Below are 20,374 nucleotides of genomic sequence, written 5' to 3'. Positions count from 1 at the left end.
TGGCCTAAGTCCCCATAAAATGCCACCACTCCAGCACCCGGGACACTTGTATCTGGCTGACCATTTCACACATCTGGCTGCCTTTATTCATGCTATGTTCACAGGAGCGATCTTTCCCATGTCCTTCACGGGCTAACACCTGCTGAGAAGATGAAGCTCTGCTCAGGGGCCACCACTTTTGAGGAGCCTTCCCTGATTTCTCAGCCCCATTTACAGTTGGATAGGCACCCTTTTATGAGCTGTAATAGCTCCCTATGCCTCCCATATGCTAGCTTTTATCATTTACTTTTCTTTTATTATCTGCCTTACTATTAAGCTGTGAGCGTTTAAAGGTGTATTCAGTTCTATTATCTTCAGTGTGCAGGCCAATTTCTGGCACATGATGGGCGCTTTATAAATACGTGTTGTTTGATCTCATTATGTTTTCTGGTATCTCTGTGAGGAAGAGAGAACAGTTATGATACTTTCTGTTGGGCAAATAGGTAAACAGAGACACAGAGCAGGTAAATAAGTTCTTGAGTTCACCTGGTAGCAAATACAGGCCATGGGCTTCTTGTCTACCAATCAAATCACACAGTCTCTGTAGTATTTGTCCTTTAGGGTCCCTTGTCACAGGAGGGCTGACCTAGGATCCCAACTCTGAGAGCAGCAGATGTGTCAGAGAACAGTTGTCATTTCCCCAGCTCCTTGGAAAACCAAACCAGTCATGGGCTAGGACCCTAAAGGGGCTGTGGAAGTAGGCCCAGGACAGTTACACACTTAATTGGATCAATGTGGAGAGCCAGGCAGGATCATTCAGTTCTCAAAGTAGGCTTTATTGCTGAAGTTATCAACATTGATCCAATTATCTGGATAATTGCTTCATCTTCACCGTGAACCAGGAAGACACAGCGTGAGTAATCCATTCATCCAGCCATCCAGAGCCCTGTACTCAGAGTTTGCTACACACTTCCCTTAGCTGGACATCATCTCTGTCTGCAGGGTCTCGGCTGGTAGTTCATCAAAACCTTTCAACTGGAATTGGGAGATGTCTTTCTATCATTTCTGCACTCCTCAAACCCATTTTGTCTTTGGCGCCGGGGGCTAGTCTTTTTTGCAGACTTTATTTCTGTCCTGCCAGTACTGCCTTCCAGGAAGAAAGACCCTCTGGAACTGCAAAGGAGCATGGGTGAATGGTTGTCTATCTGTCCTTTATTAGATTGTTAGATACTGTACAAGTAATAACTATGGCTAATTAAGACGCAATTCTGCAAAGGGGCTGCTAGCCTAGTTTGCCCCCTTCTGTTGCCCCAAAATCTGACTGCAACTAGCATTTAGAAGCCACCAGATCTGATGACTTCCTTCCCCTGCAGTGGTTTCTCATTGCCCCATAATAAAATACTGAATCGAAACTTCCTGAGGCCTGGAAGGCTTTGCATTACCTGCTCCTGGCTATGCTTCCCTTCATCTCTTGCCACTCTCCTTCTTGCACTCTTCCCTTCATCCATTACAAATTTCTTTTCGTTTCTGGGAACAAGGCACACTCTCTCTAGTCTCCCAGCTTTGGCACAGAAATTTCCTCCACTTGGACTGCTCTTCTCTCCTCACACCAGCTCTCCATGTTTGCCTGACATTTCTACTCATCCTTTGGGTCTCAGCTCAGACGTCACTTCCCCGTCTCCTAAGTTTGCATCGAGGATTCCTCTAACAGTCTACAAGGCACTCTGTCCTCCCTCTACCATGGCACCCTGTGCACGGCGTCGTCACAGTGGGGTGCCTACCACCACCATCTGTGACGTGTCTGAGAGCAGTCCAGCAGGCATAATTATAATTAAAAACAAGCAAAAGCAAGCATAAATGATGCCTATTCTTTTACCACTGGGTGGCTCAATCAATATTTTGGAAATTCAATCAATATTCCTGGAATAAACAAACTAGAAGGTAGACATAGAGAAAGATGGACTGCAAAACATCATTAACAATAAAAGAGAAAACTACATAACAATAAAGTGAGTGCCTGCTACGTACCAGACAAGATTTCATATATACCTCTCATATATACCATTGAAACTCTGAAACGTACATTTAGGTAACTCAGGATCTTCATTGTCAAGATCAGTACATTGAGATCATAGAGGTTAACTAACTTTCCCAGCATCACCTAACTAAAAAGTATCAGCGACAGTTGTGGCTCCCAAGTGCATACTTTTGCATTTATAACATACTGAATAAATTAGAATACTTGCATCAGCCCATGGGAGTAATCAAGTTGAGAGATGGTGGTTTTGTGTTATTGAACCGGCCACATCAATCTTCTTACTACCTTTTGACTCCAAAGCTCATGCTTTTCCCACATTCAGGAGGTCTTGACTGATCACTGCAGAGGCGAGGCCCCTGCCCTCAGAGAGTTCACAGGCTACTTGATATAGTCAGACCAACACTGCCCATCGCAACATAGATCCTGACGCACGTATCCCTCCGTTCCCGAGCCCCCTGAGGCTCTGCCCTTGGCTCACCGCGTTCCTCTCTGCTCCAGTACAGACATGCGGTCTTGCTCCGGCCCTCTCAGTTCCATGGGGAACCATGCGACTTCTCTGACAAGGAAGCTGAAGACTGTGTTACCAACGCACTCTGCAGAAGTCAAGTGCGATGTGAAGGCTTTGTGTGTGCACAGACAGGTATAACGGGACACGGGTGGGATGGAAAAGCTAGCAAATTAAGTGATGGCACGTGACGATGGTGGCACTGGCCATTCCGAGTGCTGAAGATCAGGCTCCTGTGTTAGGTCAGGGAGCCTCCTTGTCTTCAAATCTCTGACCTCCTTTTACGTGTATTGCTTCATAAAAAAACAATCCTATAACATCGGTGTTATTATTATCCCCATTTTACAAATTAATAAATTGAGACTTGGGGAAGTTACTTGCCCAAGGTCATACAACAGGTGAGTAAAAGAGCTGCAATTAGACATTTGAGAATTCAAATCACATTCACTGACCTTAAAAATACCCAAAGTGGGTGTGCTGGAATCAGAAATTCTGAGTCAAGTCTCAGTTTGACTTGGTGACTTAGGAGAAGTCATTTAACCTTTTTGCATGTTGGTTCTCTCAACAGAAAATCAAAAGTGATGTTAATGCCTTACAAATTTGTTATAAGCATCAAGTGACACAATGGCTGTGAAAGCTTTTTGCAGACTGTGAGCTCTGCTGGCTTCCTCGGAGGCTCAGGGAGAGCCTGAAACAGTTAAATAAGGGTGATTAGCATCATTCATCTCTGAAAAATCTTTGAAGAGACAGTCACTGTCTTTTGCATTTCTATATCACCAAGTCCAGCATAACCCCAACTCCATAAAATAGTCGATTAAAACATTTTTGATTAAAGGAAGGAAGGAAACACAGGACAGGTGGATGGACAAACAGGACAAAGGAAGTAAGGAGCACACAAGTGAATTATCATCAGCTGCAGAATTAAGTCAACACTTATCTTTTCAGCTCCTTCATTGGGCTAATTCAAGCAAACATATGCCTCTCTATTTCTCCAAGTGTCTGGGAAAAATAAGAGAGTGGGTTGACCCAAATAATCTAGGTGGGAGTTGCATCACGCTACGTTACCTGTATCCATGTGTACTGTGCTTTGGGATCTTTCAAGATTTAGGGACTCTTAGAACAATTTCGAGGGCTTATTGCAGATGCAAACTTCCATCCAATAAATCTGATAGACTTTTTTACAGTGTGTCCACGGACTCATTATGGCCAGCGTTCCACGATTCTGACCAAAGCCATAATGGCTATTCAGGCAGGCTTTACTTTAAGTGCCTCGTAAGAAACATTTGAAGACCAGATTATTATTCTTCTGCCTTTAATACCCCAAGAACATTGGTTAAAAGTGACCAGACACATCTAAGGAAACAGGGTCATCGGTATTATGGGCTTTATCCCCCAAGAATATACAAATAAGAAAGGAAACAGTCAGTAGGGAAACAAGTTTAAAGGCAGCAAAAATGCTGCAAATAATTCAAAGCAATTAGTCCAATGATTTTTATAGTCGAAATGGCTATTGTGTTGTAGGTGGTATTTTTTAGTAGAAAGACTTATGATTAGACAGTTATAGGGTCCAATCCTGCTGCAGATATTTACTGGCAATGTGCCCTTGGCCCACAAAAACACTAATTATAGTAATAACAACATTTATCAGGCACGTACTATGAGTAGGTACTGTTCTATTTATTCATTTAAATCCCCAGCAACCCTAGGGGATAGGTATGATGACCTCCCTATTTTACAGATAAGTACATTGAGGCAGGGGGTTAGGTAACATGTGGAAGGTCACACAGCTAGTACCACTTGTAGGACCAGCAAACCCACCTCTCTTCCCCGGCCTCAGGCGGGGGCAGGGGGAAGTCCAGACTTCCTTCCTGTCTGGCCACTCCACCCCTGACCGTTGGGCACTTTCCCTTTCCCCACCCTTAATAATCACCCCTCAAAGTGCTTTCAGACATAGAACACTGGCCTCTTTGCGGGAATGACCTGTCAGTGCCATTACCAACGCTCCCTGATACACGAGGACTAGTCAAAGCAGGGCATTAAAGGTGCAGAAAGCATCTGGTGCTCGTGCCATGTTCCATCCTCTTAACGGCCACATGACTGCGTGTGACATCTGTTTTCCATCCCAGGGAGGTGTGTGAACCGCAGACTTCTTTGCAACGGGGACAATGATTGTGGAGACCAGTCAGATGAGGCAAACTGTAAAAGGACTTACAGAAAGTGTCAGCAAGGAATGGAGCAATACTGGGCAATTGGCAGTCTGGCCAGTGGGTACGTTCCTTGTTTCTCTCGTGGGAAGAAATGGGAAGGCACACGATTAACTGGAAAGGCACACGATCTATGGAAAAGAGAGGAGGGGAGCTCCTAGGAACAGAGTTGCTCTTTTTTTCCTTTCTGACAAAAGACGGTAGAGTAAGTGGATGTTTGTGGTGCTCTGTGAGGACAGCTCCAAGGAGCTCCAGGAGCACGTCCCCTGTCCCATGGACAGACACGGGCCGCAAGGAGGACTGAGTTAGGAACGCTAGGGACAGAGCTGTGGGTGGAGACCCCAAGGGCTCCCCGTGAGGGCTGAGGATCAATGTTTGTTTCACTCCTGTTTTGTGACTGCGCAAGGTGCTTTCTAAGCCTTGCCTTTGAATCCTATTGACAAGTTGTGTAGGAGTTTGTATCTGTTTCTGTAACCCTAGGCCCCAGCACAGAGTCTGGCCCAGAGGAGAATCTTCTACGTAGTTAGTGAAGGAATGGATTCCCAGGATGGGTCTGCAGTCAACCTGTGTTTCAAGCTTCTGGGAATCTTTGAGTTACCCCAGTCCTCTGGCGAGGTCAGACGTGCACAGTCAGAAGGGACCACACTGGCCAGGTGTTTGCGCTTCTGCCATGTCCTGCAGCTTCTCAGCCTCCAGGAGGAAGAGTGAGAGCTTCCCATCACATGTGTTAAAAATCACTGTATGTAATGCCGTGTGGGGAGAACGGTGACCCTGAATGGAATTCACCTTCTTCCTAAACAAATAGGAAATCTCGATCCTTAAAGGTTGAGAGGGAGACTCCTCGTGTGGGGAAGACCTCCTCTCAAAACCACCTTTTAAGCTACTTACTATAATCCCCACTTCCTCAGTAAGGAAACTGAGGCCTACAAAAGTTAAGACAGTTTCCAGGGGTCACCGCTGTCATTCAGAGCGGACATTCAGAGCCAGCCGTAGAGTCTGACTGGAACCCTACAGGAGGAGGCAGAGGGGTAGCTTGCTGGCTCCAGGACCTCAGGTAAAGCACTTGTCTATGTGAGGCTTTAGTTTTGTCATATGTAAAAGAAAGTCAGTAATGCCCTTCTTCCAAGTTCTATGAGGACTGAATAAACTCATGTGATTGTAACACACTATTAAGTGAGAGGCAGCGTGTGTGGTAGGAAGAATGCAGACTCTATTCTTGAACAAGACCCTCAGACTTTGAATCCTGGCCCCACCAGTTACTGCTGATAGTGAGACCTTGGGCATGTCAGTCACCCTCTCTGTCCCTCACTTTCCTCATCTGTAAAATGGATATAATGATACCTATCTCGTAAGGTCATATCCTCATAAGGACTCAATGAGTAAGTATATGTACATCGATTATTACGGTGCCTCTACAAAGTGAGCAACACGTTGTGTTTAATAAAATAAATAAATATACATTATTGTGATACATGAGACTGTCACAGGAAAGAGAGCCTAAGACAATTCCATTAGGACCAGAACCCAGGCCAATGGGCAGAAGCTGAAAAGCGACAGAGCTGCTTTCAATAAAAAAACAAAAAACCTTTTAGTAGTCGTCAGAGGTGTTCCAGATGGAGACCTGCCTTAGGAGGCTGTGAGCAATAATGTCTCATTAGAGACAGGATTGGCATCCTTTTTGCCCAGGGTTTCAGGGACATTAAATAAGGTATTACATTAAGCCACCCACTACTGTCTGTTTCCAGTTAGACCCTCAATAAGTGATCATTAGTGTCTTGTGATACAGGTCATACAGAGATTCAGAAGAAAACCACCATCTTCAAGGAGTGCACAGTCCAGTGGGGGCAGCAGACACATAAGTAATAACGAGCATTATCATGGACCAAGCAGTTTTCTCAGCACTTAGCAAATAGGACACATGTACTCCGCACAACAACCCCATGAGGTAGATATTTCTCCTTGTTCCCATTTTAGAGATGGGGAGACTGAGGTACAGAGAGGTTAACTGATGTGCCCAAGGTCATGTAACTCATAAATGGCAGAAGGGGTTTGACTCCAGGCATCTGGCTCCAGAGTCCATGTTCTTACTTGTTATGCCAGACCATCCTTGTAAGGCCACTGTAATAGTACAGGACAACCAATGCATGCATGGAGCAAACGCGGGGTCTTATGAGAGCTTCTTACCCAGCTTGGTACAACAAGTGTCAGTGAAGACTTCCCACAACAGGCAATGACAGAGCTCAACCTTGAAAGACAGATGTATAAGAGAGAAAACACTGAATGGCGGGAAGGGCATTCTAGGCACAGGGAACAGCCCTTACACATAAGACAAGGAGCAGAGCAGATTGGAAGAAGCGCAGGCCTGTCCAAATGTCTAGGGAGTAGGGTATGTGGTAATGGTTGGGAGTGGCCAGAGATGAAGGGGGAAAGCTAGTTTCAACCAGATACGCATGCAGGGCCTTGAATGTTGTGCCAAGGAATTCTGGAAGCCCGCGTACCATTTCACAGGTCTGCCAGTTGGAATGACATAACCTGCCATTTATCCATACCTCTTCTGCCTCTCCATGTTTTCCCTGCAGGATTAATTTGTTCACAAATAGGTTGGAGGGCCCGGTTCTCGATCACAGGTATTACGGCGGTGGGTGTTCCCCCCATTACATACTGAACACGAGGTTTAGGAAGCCCTACAACGTGGAAAGCTACACCCCACAGGTAGGTGACAGCCAGGAAGCCACTGCCGGGCAGTGGAACGAGTACTTGCTGAGGAGCCAGCTAGTGTGGATCCGAGGCGTGACCTGCCACCTGCTAGCGGGGAGAGCTTGGGGGCATCACGTTTTCTCTTTGAGCTTCACTTCTTCATGTGTAAAATGGGTGTTTCCTTCCTCGACACAGTAGTGAGGCGGATGTGCTGTATATAGTAACAGCTGTAGTGGCAGTAGCAAAAACTGTACTGACAGTCATATGCAAAGCTACCATGAAGACAAGTACAGCTTGGGATTTGGAGTCTCACAGACCTGGTGGCTCAGCTATTTACCACCTGTGTCATCCTAAATGCGCTGAGCCTCCATTTTCCTACCTTTAAATTGGGAGTTATAAAGGTTCTTCCCTGCAGGGAGAGGATTAGTGAAATATTGTGTGGAAATGCTCAGTGCACACAGTACCTGGTCACGTGGTGTGTCCTCAGGAAATGTTAACTCTTCTTGTTACCAAGCCCTTCCTATGAGAACCAGGCATTGCTTTAAGCATTGGAAGTTATAAAATGCTCTACCAGTATAAGCCTGTTATTATTAACATACAGACTTAAAAGCAATCTCACAGAGAATAGGGTTTAGAACAGACTGTTACTGTAAGACACACACACTTAAGATCTAAGGGGAAGACACTGGGGTTCGAGGCCTGGCTCCACTACCGGCCCCAGTGTTACTTCAGGCTCAGTCCCCTTTCTACTCTGGGCCTCAGTTTCCTCATCTGTAAAATGGGGGTCGGTGGACTAGATAACCTGGATGGTAGTTTCCAGTTCTAAAATTGTGCAGTCCTGCAGGTGAAGCCACCACCCTGTCCTCCTTCTCCCCACACATACTGATTAGCTAAAAAAAAAAAAAAAAGAAAAGAAAAAAATGAGCCTAGGGACAAACACACCCTCCCCCGCAGTAACAGTGCCGTCTCCACAGCCTCTCCCCTCAAGGGAGCATGTTAGAACAGCCATTTATCATCCAGGTTAAAATAGCTCCTGACCCAGGCAGGATATATATTTTGAGGTCTCCTCTCTTCATAGCCAATGTTTTTTGAGTGCTGTGCCAGGCACTGCAGTGTTTTACCCATAGAAACTCACCTCTCGGAACAAGCCCCAAAGAAGGAACAGTTATTGTCTCCATTTTACACGGGAAGAAACCGAGGCATGGAGAGGTTATGTCACATGGCCAAGGTTACCCAACTAGAAAACGGCAGTGACGCGTTCCACGTCAGGCAGCCCTCCTCCAGGCCACACTCAGAACCATGTTTGCTGTCTTTCCCTGGCAGCTAAGGTGTTTTGGGAACTGCAAGAAGCTGATGGGGTGGGAGTGGACACAGTGTGAGACTGATCACTCCAAGGCCACCCAGGCAGGACCCTTGGCAGTTCCCCTGTGCACAGGACGGTCAGCGCTGATTTTCAAGCACATCGCTCTGCCAAGTTCTCTCAAAGGCTCTTTCCTGGCCATCATTTCATCTCCACTGCACTGCTGTTGACCAGACCCTCGTCACATGTCACCCGCACTTCTCTGACAGCCTCCCCATTGGCCTGTCTCCCTGACACAAAATTCGTCCCTCCCCGTCCAACCACGATATTGTTCTATAATGATCTTCCTGCGGCTCGGCTATTTCCTGTGTTGGCTCATGTTTAGATGAAGTCCAATTTCAGAGCAAGTCATTCAGAAGCCTCAGCATTTTGAGGCCAACACTCTTGCATCTTCTGATACAACTCCTCTAGAGCCCCTTGCAGTTTCTGAATAGAGCCTGCCTTTTCCGCCCTCCATACGGTGACCTAAGCCGAGTCCACAGCCCAAAATGTTCTCCTACCTTTCTGCCAGTTGGAATCCAAATCAAGCACTCGCCTCTGACTATCACTCCACATCTGAACACATCTGTCTCTCCTACTGGATCAAGAGCCCTGGGGGTGGGGCACAGGTGGCTCTGAGTTTTCTGTATCCTAAGAACCTAGTCCAGCACCTGGTACATAGGAATAGTACCGTGGATATTTGTTGACGTGTACGGACCTGATATGAATCAAATGAAATAAGGAACATTTCCTTTTTTCTTCCTTTAGACCCAAGGAAAATATGAATTTGCGCTGACAGAATATGAATCCTACTCAGATTTCGAGCGTAATGTCTCAAAAGCAGAAGCCAGAAAGTTTAGTTTCAGCTTTGGTTTTAAAATACCTGGAGTATTTGAACTTGGCATGAACCTGGCAAGTGATATTGGCCAACGTATGATTTCCAGAACTAAACGATTTGCTCATACAGTAAGTACCCCTTTTGTGGCTCTTGAATTTCTGTGTATTCATTGGAATTTTTATACCCATTAGTGTGTGTCTATATTCCACATTACTACTAGTCCTAGCCACCAATTATATTTCTATTCTCTTGAAAATCTTTTCACACACTCACACACACACACGCACACACAAAATAGCATGGTCTTACGTTAACTTACTTTTTAGAAAGACCAGGCAGCCTTTCTCTAATTATTTACTCTCATTTTCTAATAAGCTTCTCCCCTTGGTTTTCATGAATTTAAGATTGTAGCTTTGCTAGACCACTTCATCCCTGGAGACTTTTGAAACCCAGCAATCTGACTTCCATCACAAACGTTCAGCTAACATTCCTCTCTGGGATGTCACCGGAGACCTCTTCTCTGACTTCTTGGGGGCATGTGGTAGCATTGACCCCACCACCATACACCCGTTTCTCCTGCTTTCTTCCTGCTCCTTATCAGTTCCCTTCCTGGGTTCTAATACCCCTACCTGGTCTTCATTTAGTTTGTGGCATCTTCCCTCATTACTCTCCAGCCAGTCCAGGTGACCTCTTCTACTCACCTGCCTTCTGTACAAGGACAAGCCGTGAACCTTCATCTCTGCTTCTAACATTTCTGTTAGGCTCTGACCTGCACCCCTCACTCTTGGAGACCTCAGGACCGGGGTGCCTTGCTCACACTCCAAAGCAACTTCTTCCTCCTAAATTTTCTGTGTGACATATCATTCTTTTTCTTCTACTTTTCCAGTCTGAATATTTCAGAGTCAAATTTGGCTCTCTTTTCATTTCCACATTTGTTGGTCATCACATCCTTCAGTATCACTCTTCAGTATTTGTTCATCTAACTCTGATTATATCTTAACTAGCTCAGGCCCTTTCATCTCTTGCTCTGCCCTCCTAAAGCGTCTCCTGTCATCCATCTTGCCCCTTCAAATTCATGTGCTGCCAGAGAAATGTTTCTACGATGCTAATCTAATCATATCATCTGCTCCCTATTGCTCAGAAGATGAAGGTCAAAGCCCAGCCCTTGATGGAAGAGGAGTAATTGGAGTGGGGAGTAAGGGGATATGAGCTTGGAGAACAGGTAACAGGCAGTTGTGAGGCACCTTACCTTCCAGAATGAAGAAGGTGCATTTTCTTCTCTGAGAGTTTTCAACATGGGTGTGACATGACAGAAAATTAATCTGAGAGGTACATGGAGGAGACCAAGACTACACATCAACAGCAATTTATAGGAGAAAAAAGAAATGGTGAGGGGTTCAGAAGGGTCTCTGCTGCTAAAATACCAACTAGCAGAAAATAAGTAGTACACATTAATTAGACTATAATTGCCTTTGTTTATTTTCCTTGTCTTCTAGGCTGTGAGCTCCTTGGAGGCAGAAGCTTTGTTTTGTTTTGTTTTGTTTTGTTTTAGATTCAGGGTGGCACTTTGTAGACATCCATTTCAAGACTGAAATATAGTAGTGATGAAGGGCTAGGACAAATTAAAAGGAATGTACCTTGTTAGGAGAGAAAATGAAGGGTCCCCTCCATTTACTCCCTCCCTTTCTTATTCTCTCTCTCCCTCCTTCCCCACCTCCCTGGTTCAAATAGTCACTTGTGGAGTGCTCACATTGTGCTAGGCACTCAACTGGAGACTAGGAACCTAAAGACAAATATAACATGATCCTTGCCTTCAAGCTCACAGTCTAGTAGGAGAAGTAAACATATATGCAGATAACTTATTCTTAATTTTTTAATATCAGTCATCATACAGCATGGTGTATGCTATAAAGGAAATAGAAGTGAAGTGAAATGCAGGCCTGGAAAATAGAGTATGTGTCTAGGAAATTCAGAGATGATATCAAATAGGTGGCAACAACTAAGCAGGGATTTAAAGTATGAGGAGATGTGTTTCTAGCAGAAAGGAGTGGGAACAGCATTTCAGGCATAAGGAATAGCACATGCAAAATTATATTATAAAAGAGAATGGCAGGTTTGGGGAACAGTGAGAAGTTGGATGATGCTTGATGTGTGGGTGGTGGAAAATGCTAAGGTATGGGGAGAAATACTTGAAGGCTGTAGAAGTGGAAGCCAGAGAGACTATTGGGGAACAGATTGTGAAGCTCTTATATTCAAGGTAGTTGATTTTATTCTGGAGGTGCTAGAGAGTCAGCACAGGGTTTTGTTTTAAACCCAAAAGGGCATTATAATACTATCAGAATTTACAGATGTCCGTTCTGATTGGAGCACTGAAGGCTGACTAGAAACAGAAGAGAGATCAGTGGGGAATATAACAGCCCAAGGAAGAGGTGAAACCTCAAATATTTAGAAAAATCATAAACAGAGCACCTAGTGACTGCTGGGGTTAGCAAGATAAGGAAGAAGGGAGTCATGAGTGATTGGGGCAGGACCAGACCAGGGTGAGCGCAAGGCAGGGACCAGTGAGGGAGCCTGGATGGTCGGCAGTACCAGAGCTGGCAAGGCTTTATAGAGCTGAAGGTCAAGCTGGCTCCAAGTTTTAAGAGAGAGGCAGAATGTACCTCCCAGACACTTTCCACCTTTGCATCTTTTCCTCTGCCTCCACCGCCGTATAGGAACCTCCCAACTCAGGTTGTATGAATACCTCCTGGATGTTTGTACTTCATCCAGTATCACCATCTTTCAGTCGATCCCTCACGCCAGGAGTCACCAGACGTTTTCTGTAAAGGGCTAGATAGGAAATATTTTAGGCTTCGTGAGGCCAGAGGGCTCTGTTGCCGCTATGCAGCTCTGCCATTGTAGTGTGACAGCAGCTAAGGGCGTGAACAACTGGGCCTGACTGTATTCCAATAAAACTCTATTTACAAAACCAGACACTGATTTGGTGTGCAAGCTGTAGTTTGTTGTCTCTTGCCAGACACTACAAAGTCTAGCCTTCCTAAAGCACCACTTTTTCTTGAGTGGCCACTCTTTCTTGAGTGGCTTTTCTTTAGAAAAACATAAAGAAGTGGCCTCTACAGGTCAGCAAACTCTGATTCCCATCAGAGTGACCCCAGGTGCCCACACTGCTCCCTGTCATGTCTGTTTCTGGCTACCTCCCCTTCTCACTCATTATTTGCTACTGTAAGGAGCTGAGGGAAGACTTAGCTCTTCCAAGCTGCAAAGGACATCCGAATATTTATGCGACTTGAGAGCTTGTCAGAGAGGCCATCTCCCCTCAAGTATCCTAAAGGAATCATAAGAGTGATGACTCCAGGCCAAAAACATCGGATGGTATTTGTAAAGTTCATCTTCTCGTTCCAGATTCCTAACTTTAAAGGTCTGGTTTTCCCATGTTGGTATTTCATTTAGGGAAGCAAATTTCTGCACGCACGCTCCGAACTTGAAGTCGCACATTACAAGCTGAAATCCCGAAGCCTCATGCTCCATTACGAATTCCTCCAGCGAGTCAAGCAACTGCCCCTGGAGTATGGCTACGGGGAGTACAGGGATCTCTTCCGCAGTTTCGGGACCCACTACATCACAGAGGCCGTGCTTGGGGGCATTTATGAATACACACTCATTCTGAACCAAGAGGCCATGGAGAAAGCAGGTACACGGCCAAGGGACCATGGCTTTCCTGACGGGTCACGTATGAACTATGTGCGTTGATGGGGAGAGGCTTTCATTCGTTCTTGGGAGAAGAGTTGTAAGTTGTGTTCCTAGTTTTCCTTCCCCTTCCCTGGCTATACTTTGAGTTGCATTTGCAGATTCCTCCTCTTTTTTTAACTTGTTAATGTTGGTCCTCCACCCAGCCCTCTGTCTGGGCAGTCCTCTTTTCTACACCTACTTTCTCCAGACAACAGCACCTAATCTCATGGCTTTAAATGCCTTTAACATGCAGAGAACTCCCAATTTATGTACCCATCCTGGGTCTTTCCTCTGCAACCAAGAGCTTATGTCAAAATGCCTCCTTGATATCTCCATCCAAATGACTAACAATCATCCCAACCTTAACATGCCCCCAAAGAGAACTTTTGCTTTTCTTACCGAAATATGTTACTTCCATTGTCATCCACATCTCAGAATGGTTCCACCATCCAACCAGGGGCTCAAGCTAAAAACCTAGGAGTCAACCTTGATTATGTTACTTTCCTTTCAACCTATGAGCAAGTTCCATCATCTCTACCCCAAAATTATATTTTCTCTCTATCTTTACCTATTACGATCTTACGCTCACCCCGGGACCAGTCCTTCTCAAAATGTGAATGTGAATTATCGGAGAATCTTGTTAATACACAGATTCTCATCCAGTAAGTTTCAGGTGAGACCCAAGATTCTGCATTTCTAGCAAGCTCTGGTGTGACGTCCATGCTGCCGATGCACAGACCACACTTTAAATATCAAGGCTGTGAATTATTAGCATAGCGTCCAAACCAATGTTCAACTCCCATTCCTCCTCTACAATCTGTTCTCCATACAGATATTACAGGTCTTCCCAGTTGGAATCAACTACAAGTCCAAGATGTGATTCCTGCTTCCCAATCCAGTATTCTTTCAAACAGCATGGCACTTGTCAGCTTCAGTGACCTGCCCTAGGTCATGCAGTTTACAGTGGCAGAGCCAGGGTTTGGTTGTAATTCCAGGGTACTTGATAGAAGACACACGGTACATAATGTAAAACAATGTCATGGTGGCCTCAGTCTTGCCAAAATCGAGGGTACCTTTCTCCATACCAGGGGTTTCAAAACTGCTTTTTGTACTTCCTCAAATAAGCTCTGTGATAAAATAAGTTGGGGAAACGTAACAGATCCTACTTTCACAAGCATACTGCCATAAAATAACCTCTCCACCTCTTCTGATACAACATTAGTCACACTTCCTTCCCACAGAAGCCCTTTTTCTTATAAAACTTACTAAGTATAAGAATTATAAGAGAGGTTATCATGGGATTCATGTTTCAAGGAACATGCCTGGGGGAAAACTAATCTACACTAACACTACTAGACAACCACAGTAGTCAAAATTCCTCTCTTGTCCTTGCACTGGCCTCAAAGTACTGCAGAAAGGTGCTTACAAGTCACACCTGAGATTTCAGCAAGCCCAGGGGAGGAGGAGGCCGTGGGGAGAATTAGGGAGGGCCAAGTGGGAAACGATCCAAAAATAGAGAAGAAATAAGGGAAATGGTCTCCTTCTCTCGGCCAGGTACCATACCAGACACATTATGTGCATTACGTCAATTAATCAACGAACAAGCTCTTTCAACTACATCAAAGATTAGAGCAGCGTAGGTCAGAGGAAGGCAGACAGATGGCAGCAGCCTCTACTCCCCGGATCAGTCCCTAGAGACTTGGTAAGAAACCACAGGTTTAGAAAAGAACTCAGCACTCCCACCCTTTGGCGGGCAGCAAAACCCCTCAGAGTCTGTGAGGAGACTGGAAGGAGAAACTGACACTGATCTCTTATGAGGTCTCTGCCCTGGTGCAGTAGCTGCCTGCCTTTCTTGTCATCAGGCTGGCCACCCATTTATTTCAACCTGTATGGCCTCATGACATCCAGGAAGGGTAGGCCTCCGGAATCTATCATAGGAAAAGGGACAGGATAAATTACTGTTAGGTCATGAGTCTGTTTTCTTGCTTCCTGCAGATTATTCTCTTAAGGATGTCCATGCCTGTGCCCAAGCTGGCTTTAGAATTGGTGGTAACTTGGAAGTGGTCTACCTCAAGCTGGGTGTGTCGCTGGCCATATGCAAGGGTATTCTGAAGGAAATAAAAGGTGAGTGGCGAGGGCACGTGACTTCTGTGCTTCTCATCTTTCCCTCTACCACCCCCAGGAGTCTTGTCTGTCTTTAAGCTAAATATTGGCTATTCCAAACATTTTAATTAAAATAATCATTCATTCATTAAAATTTTACCTAGCCCCTACTATGTGCTGATCATATGAAAATGAATAAAATTGTGTTTTTGTCTTCCTGGTGCTCACATGAAGTAGGCACACAAAGAACCAATGGCAAGACAGGGATAAGCACCAAACCCCGAGCACCAGTGTCGGTTTCCTAAGGGAGAGACCATTTGAATTGCCACGGAGGAGTAAAGTATCAAGGTTGTGTTTTAGGCAGGGAAAACAAAACCTAGCGATGGAAATTTAGTCTGGGGGCTGGGAGTTGGCCTGGTTAGAGGTAGGATGCTGAGATCTGGGGCAGGTGGATAAGGTGGCGGAGGCAGGTGAGGAGGCTAGTCCTTACCGAAGGCAATGGGCGATACGGAAACTAAAAGAGCAGGCAAAGGCACATATCCTGTAGCAGAGCCCACATGGCAGGACAGACCATGGGAAAGATGGGAGGGATGTAGTGAACCAGGTATCGAGCCAGGTGTCTCAGGAGCAGAGAATTTGAAAGCCATACAAGGGAGTTGGGATCAACACAGCGAGTGGAGGAGGAAAGAAGCTGATCCACCAGCAGGGCTCTAGTCCCCAACCCGTCTGCACACCGAGCAGGTCTCCTTCATCGGCTCTGCTGACTAAGCTTATGTAAAGAAAGAGTTCCACAGGCGAAACAAAACAACAACAAAAATAACTGCTGGTTAAGAGCAATCTCTTGCTCTTGTGACTGATGTGTGGTTGATATGGTTGTTTATGTGTTCATTGTGGTGGGGCTGGGTTAGAAAATGTGTCCTGCGTAGGGAAGCATGCATAAAACATAGGTGCTCCTTGAAGAGGACTTGTAAAGTAACCCCTCATCCAGGTCACTAGATACAACATTGCTAGGTACCCCCAGAAATGCTTGCCAATCACAACTCCTCCCTTCCTTTTGGAGATAACACCACCCTGACTTCTGCATTAAACATGTTCTTCCTTTCTTAATAGTTTTACCACCCATATGTATCACTATCTAGGATGGCTTAGTGTTGCTTGTTTTTGAACTTCATACGGATGGAATGGAATCTTCTCAGTTCTGTTTCTTTTTCATTCAACATCATGTTTTTCTGTGTAATTATAGTTAGTTCATTTCCATCACTGCATAGTGTTTTATTGTATGCGTATAACATTTTGTGTTGTCCATTTTAATGTGGAATTGGGGTTATTTTCTATTTCAAGCAATTATAATCAGTGCTGCCCTGACATTCTTAATCATCTGGTGCAATGTGCAAGCGTTTCTAGGAGTAGAATAGCTGGGTGGTTGAGTATGTACTTTTTATAGACTAGCTAATGCCGAGCTGTTTTCTAAAATGGTTGTACCAACTTACCCTCCTACCAGCTGTATACAGGACTCCCTTTAATTGATGCTCAAGTGTTATAGGCTCAAAGCTAAATAGTCACTTTACACCAGTTCTTTTGACATTGGGCCTGTAGACAAGTTAGAATGGGAATAACTCACTGATGTGATTCAGTGCTTTTTGGGAAACTCCATGAGAAGTCAAAATAATAATTACTTTATAGAAGACACTCTTGAGAGGATATCTATTGCATGCAGAGCTCAGCCTTTACAAATTTCCCAACATTTGTCATCCCACACAAAGAAGTGATAGAGCTTAAAGCTTGGGCAGATCTATCTGGGTAAATTCCTTCGATCCGGTGCCTAAGATATCTTATCTGCAAAATACGGATTACATAGTTCCCATTTCATAGTGAAGATTGAGTTAATACATGTACAACACTTAGTGACTGACACGTAAATGCTGGATAATCTATCTACCAATCTATTTACCTGTCTATGACCTATCAATCTATCTGTATATGAATCCATCTATCTATCTGTCTCTCTATTTACCTACCTAGCTAACAGATATCTATCTTCCATAGACTCACTAGTGACTGGCATTTATAGATGCTCAGAATAAATGTCCCTTCCTTATCCTGCCCCCAACTTGTGTCATATGTGATTGGGTGAGCTGCCTTTTGTCCCTTGCACCATGACTCCCTTGCTGGCAGGGATGTGTCTTGTCCACTGGTGTCTCCAAGGTGAGCCCAGTGAATATTATGGTAACCAGGTTATTGGTTGGGTTACAGTAAGTCCCAAGGTACAAAAGTAGATTCCCTGACATGCCATGTCTCTGTGTCCGTATCAGACAGAAATAAGAGGAAGACCATGGTAGAGGACTTGGTGGTCCTTGTGCGAGGAGGAGCCAGTGAGTACATCACTGCCCTGGCATACAAGGACCTGCCGACTGCCGACCTGATGCAGGAGTGGGGTGACGCGGTACAGTACAACCCGGACATCATCAAAATTAAGGTACAGTTGGGAAGCTGTTCTACCCACCCCCCTCTCTTCAGGAAACAGCTAAGAGGGGCTAGTGTGAGCCAGGGTATGGGATACAGAGCTCAATAAGACCCAGGCCCTAATCTGGAGGTACATGCATTATAGTGGAAAATGTATCTGGAGTGAACTGATGATAATGCACTGTCAGCCCCAGCTAGAGACTAGAGACCCCTGACTCCCATTCACTTGGGCCCCGAAGGTGCTAAAGAAAATTAACCATCAGCCTCTAATTCCAGCCTTCTTAAATTGATATTGTTTCCATTTCATCAGGGAATTACTCATCCAGATATTTGTTCATATAAACATTCATCCAGGCAACCAACCAATCGTTGCGAAGTTCCTGCCATGTGATAGGAACTAAGGCACTGGAGGAAAATAGAGGGAGGTGCAAGGATGAAAGACAGTCTGTGCTGAACAGTAAGACACATGCAGGCGTAACTATCTTACAGGACAGGGTAACACATCACGCTAACCACTAACATCTTTTGGGTACCTACTGTATTCGTGACACTCTGCCAGAGGCTTTTGCAGTGTTATTTCATCTAACCCCCACAAGAGTGCAAATTAAGTACTCTTCTCTCCATTTTGTGGCTGATAAAAATCAAGTTCACAAAGTTGCTCCCATCTGTGGCTGCTCCAGCATCTCTGTTAGGTCCAGACCTGAGCCTTGCTCCTCTTCTCTCCCCACCAGACTTCCCTGTGGGTTTGATGAATAGAAAATAATGATCGCAACCACCTGCCACCAAACAAGAGCCGTTGTGCAAACTTAAACTAAAAAGACGTTTGCTAGGACACAACTGTCATACACGTCAGCACTGGCAGGTCCTTGCCTGTGGGGCCTTCACACACCATGCAGGTGTCCATGTCATATCTTACCCTGTCCTCCTCTTGCCGTCATCCGGACAGTTGTTGATGGTCCCGTGTCCACTCCCTGGAGATTTGGTCTTGCAGCCAAGAAGGGGAGTTGGGGGGCTGGAGCTCTGATGGGAGGCTCTGGAGTTCCCAACCCTGGCAGTTCCTCACAGGGTTCTTATTTGTATGTCAAATGCATGGTTTCTGCAGGACAAGAAGGCTGCCATCCAGGTCCTCTCTCCTGCCACTTATTCAGTAGTGACACTTACGTGAGCACTGAGAAGGATAAAGTCAGTCACAGGTTGCAGGCAGCTCCAGAGAAATCTGGGATTGGCTGATGGCATGGTGACATTGATTGGTATCACATATGGGCCTGGGGGAGAACAGAGTTCAGGGGAGAATAGATCCCTGGTATTTACTTTTTACTTAGCTCTTCCCTGAATCTTTTATATAAAACTGAGAATTACTGGATTGCCCTGATTACCTAACTAAATAGGTTGGATGTGCCAGCCTGGGCATTGGGAATGTCAAGTGCCAAGCATATGATATATGATATGATGTGATATGATATGATATGATATGATATATAGTGTGTGTGTTTGTGTGGGGGGGTTTGGGAGGGGGTCATGTTAGCGTGCTAAGCATCTCAAGCAGGCCTGCAAACAACCCCAGACATCCAGCACTTCAGGAGGCACAGAGGCTTCCCAGCACATGTGGGATGTAGTAGAAAGTCAGACCCGCTATCAGTGGAGTGCTAGAAGGGCTGTGTGGCCTGAAAGGGGAGAAGAGATTAGGGACTCAGAGATGTTTTTAGGAGTAGGGAAAGAGGGATTGTTGAAGGTTTTTAAGCACTTCCTCTGTATACTCCTAACGGGAGTTGGCAATATACATTCTGGGCATCCCACTCCTTCATGCAGCTTCTGGCAAGAGAAAACTGCAGATGGTTTCACATTATCTTAGACAAATTCTTCTCTGCAGAGTCAGCTTACCAGGTAGCTGGAGGAGCAATTGCTTTCCAGGACAGCAGAGCCCACTAGATAAGCAATTTTTAGACACAGTGTTGGCCAAAGCTTGTGTACCTAAGCTAGCATTAAAGATCAAGATCTGAAACATGATTTCTGTAGGAGCCGGGGAAGCAGGGAAGAAAACCACAGGAGAGCCCATTGCCCCTGTTTACTGCTAAACTTTAGACCCAGAGAGATGGCTCTCTGATCAAAGGAGAGTTCAGAGAAAGCTCTAGGCATATAAAGAGGATTCCGAACACAAAAGATTGGCATGGCATTCAAGATGCAGAAGACAAGTGTCTGAAATATAGAAAAACAGAAGTAAATTTTAGAATGCATTTGCTTTGTGATTATAATAAAATTCAAGGAAATGAGGAATTTATGAAATCAAAAATAGAAGCTGAGATGTTTAGACACTAGTCAGATGAAAAGGGAAGCAGCTGAATTAGGACGCTAAAAGCACAATAGCAGAATTAAAACCTACGCTGGAAACTATAAAGAACAGAATTGACACTGCAGAAAATCGAGTCAGTGATGTGGAAGATGCTATAAAAATGTTCTTATAACGTAGAAGTAAAAGACA

At 45.0% G+C, this 20,374-nt stretch overlaps 1 protein-coding gene across 1 annotated transcript in view; it reads left to right on the top strand.

The window, feature by feature from the left end:
* Positions 1 to 20,374, top strand: part of C8B (complement C8 beta chain) — a 39,816-nt gene that overhangs the window by 7,115 nt on the left and 12,327 nt on the right. The window contains exons 4-10 of the mRNA XM_033115783.1: positions 2,516 to 2,657; positions 4,649 to 4,790; positions 7,306 to 7,438; positions 9,531 to 9,728; positions 13,051 to 13,291; positions 15,325 to 15,453; positions 17,745 to 17,908. Of these exons, the coding sequence (XP_032971674.1) occupies positions 2,516 to 2,657; positions 4,649 to 4,790; positions 7,306 to 7,438; positions 9,531 to 9,728; positions 13,051 to 13,291; positions 15,325 to 15,453; positions 17,745 to 17,908 (1,149 nt within the window). The remainder of the gene's footprint in view (positions 1 to 2,515; positions 2,658 to 4,648; positions 4,791 to 7,305; positions 7,439 to 9,530; positions 9,729 to 13,050; positions 13,292 to 15,324; positions 15,454 to 17,744; positions 17,909 to 20,374) is intronic.

The sequence above is a fragment of the Rhinolophus ferrumequinum genome, chromosome 9 (assembly GCF_004115265.2).
Source record: "Rhinolophus ferrumequinum isolate MPI-CBG mRhiFer1 chromosome 9, mRhiFer1_v1.p, whole genome shotgun sequence".
In the NCBI taxonomy this organism is placed as follows: Eukaryota; Metazoa; Chordata; class Mammalia; order Chiroptera; family Rhinolophidae; genus Rhinolophus; species Rhinolophus ferrumequinum.
This window is presented reverse-complemented; position numbering and strand designations above follow the sequence as displayed.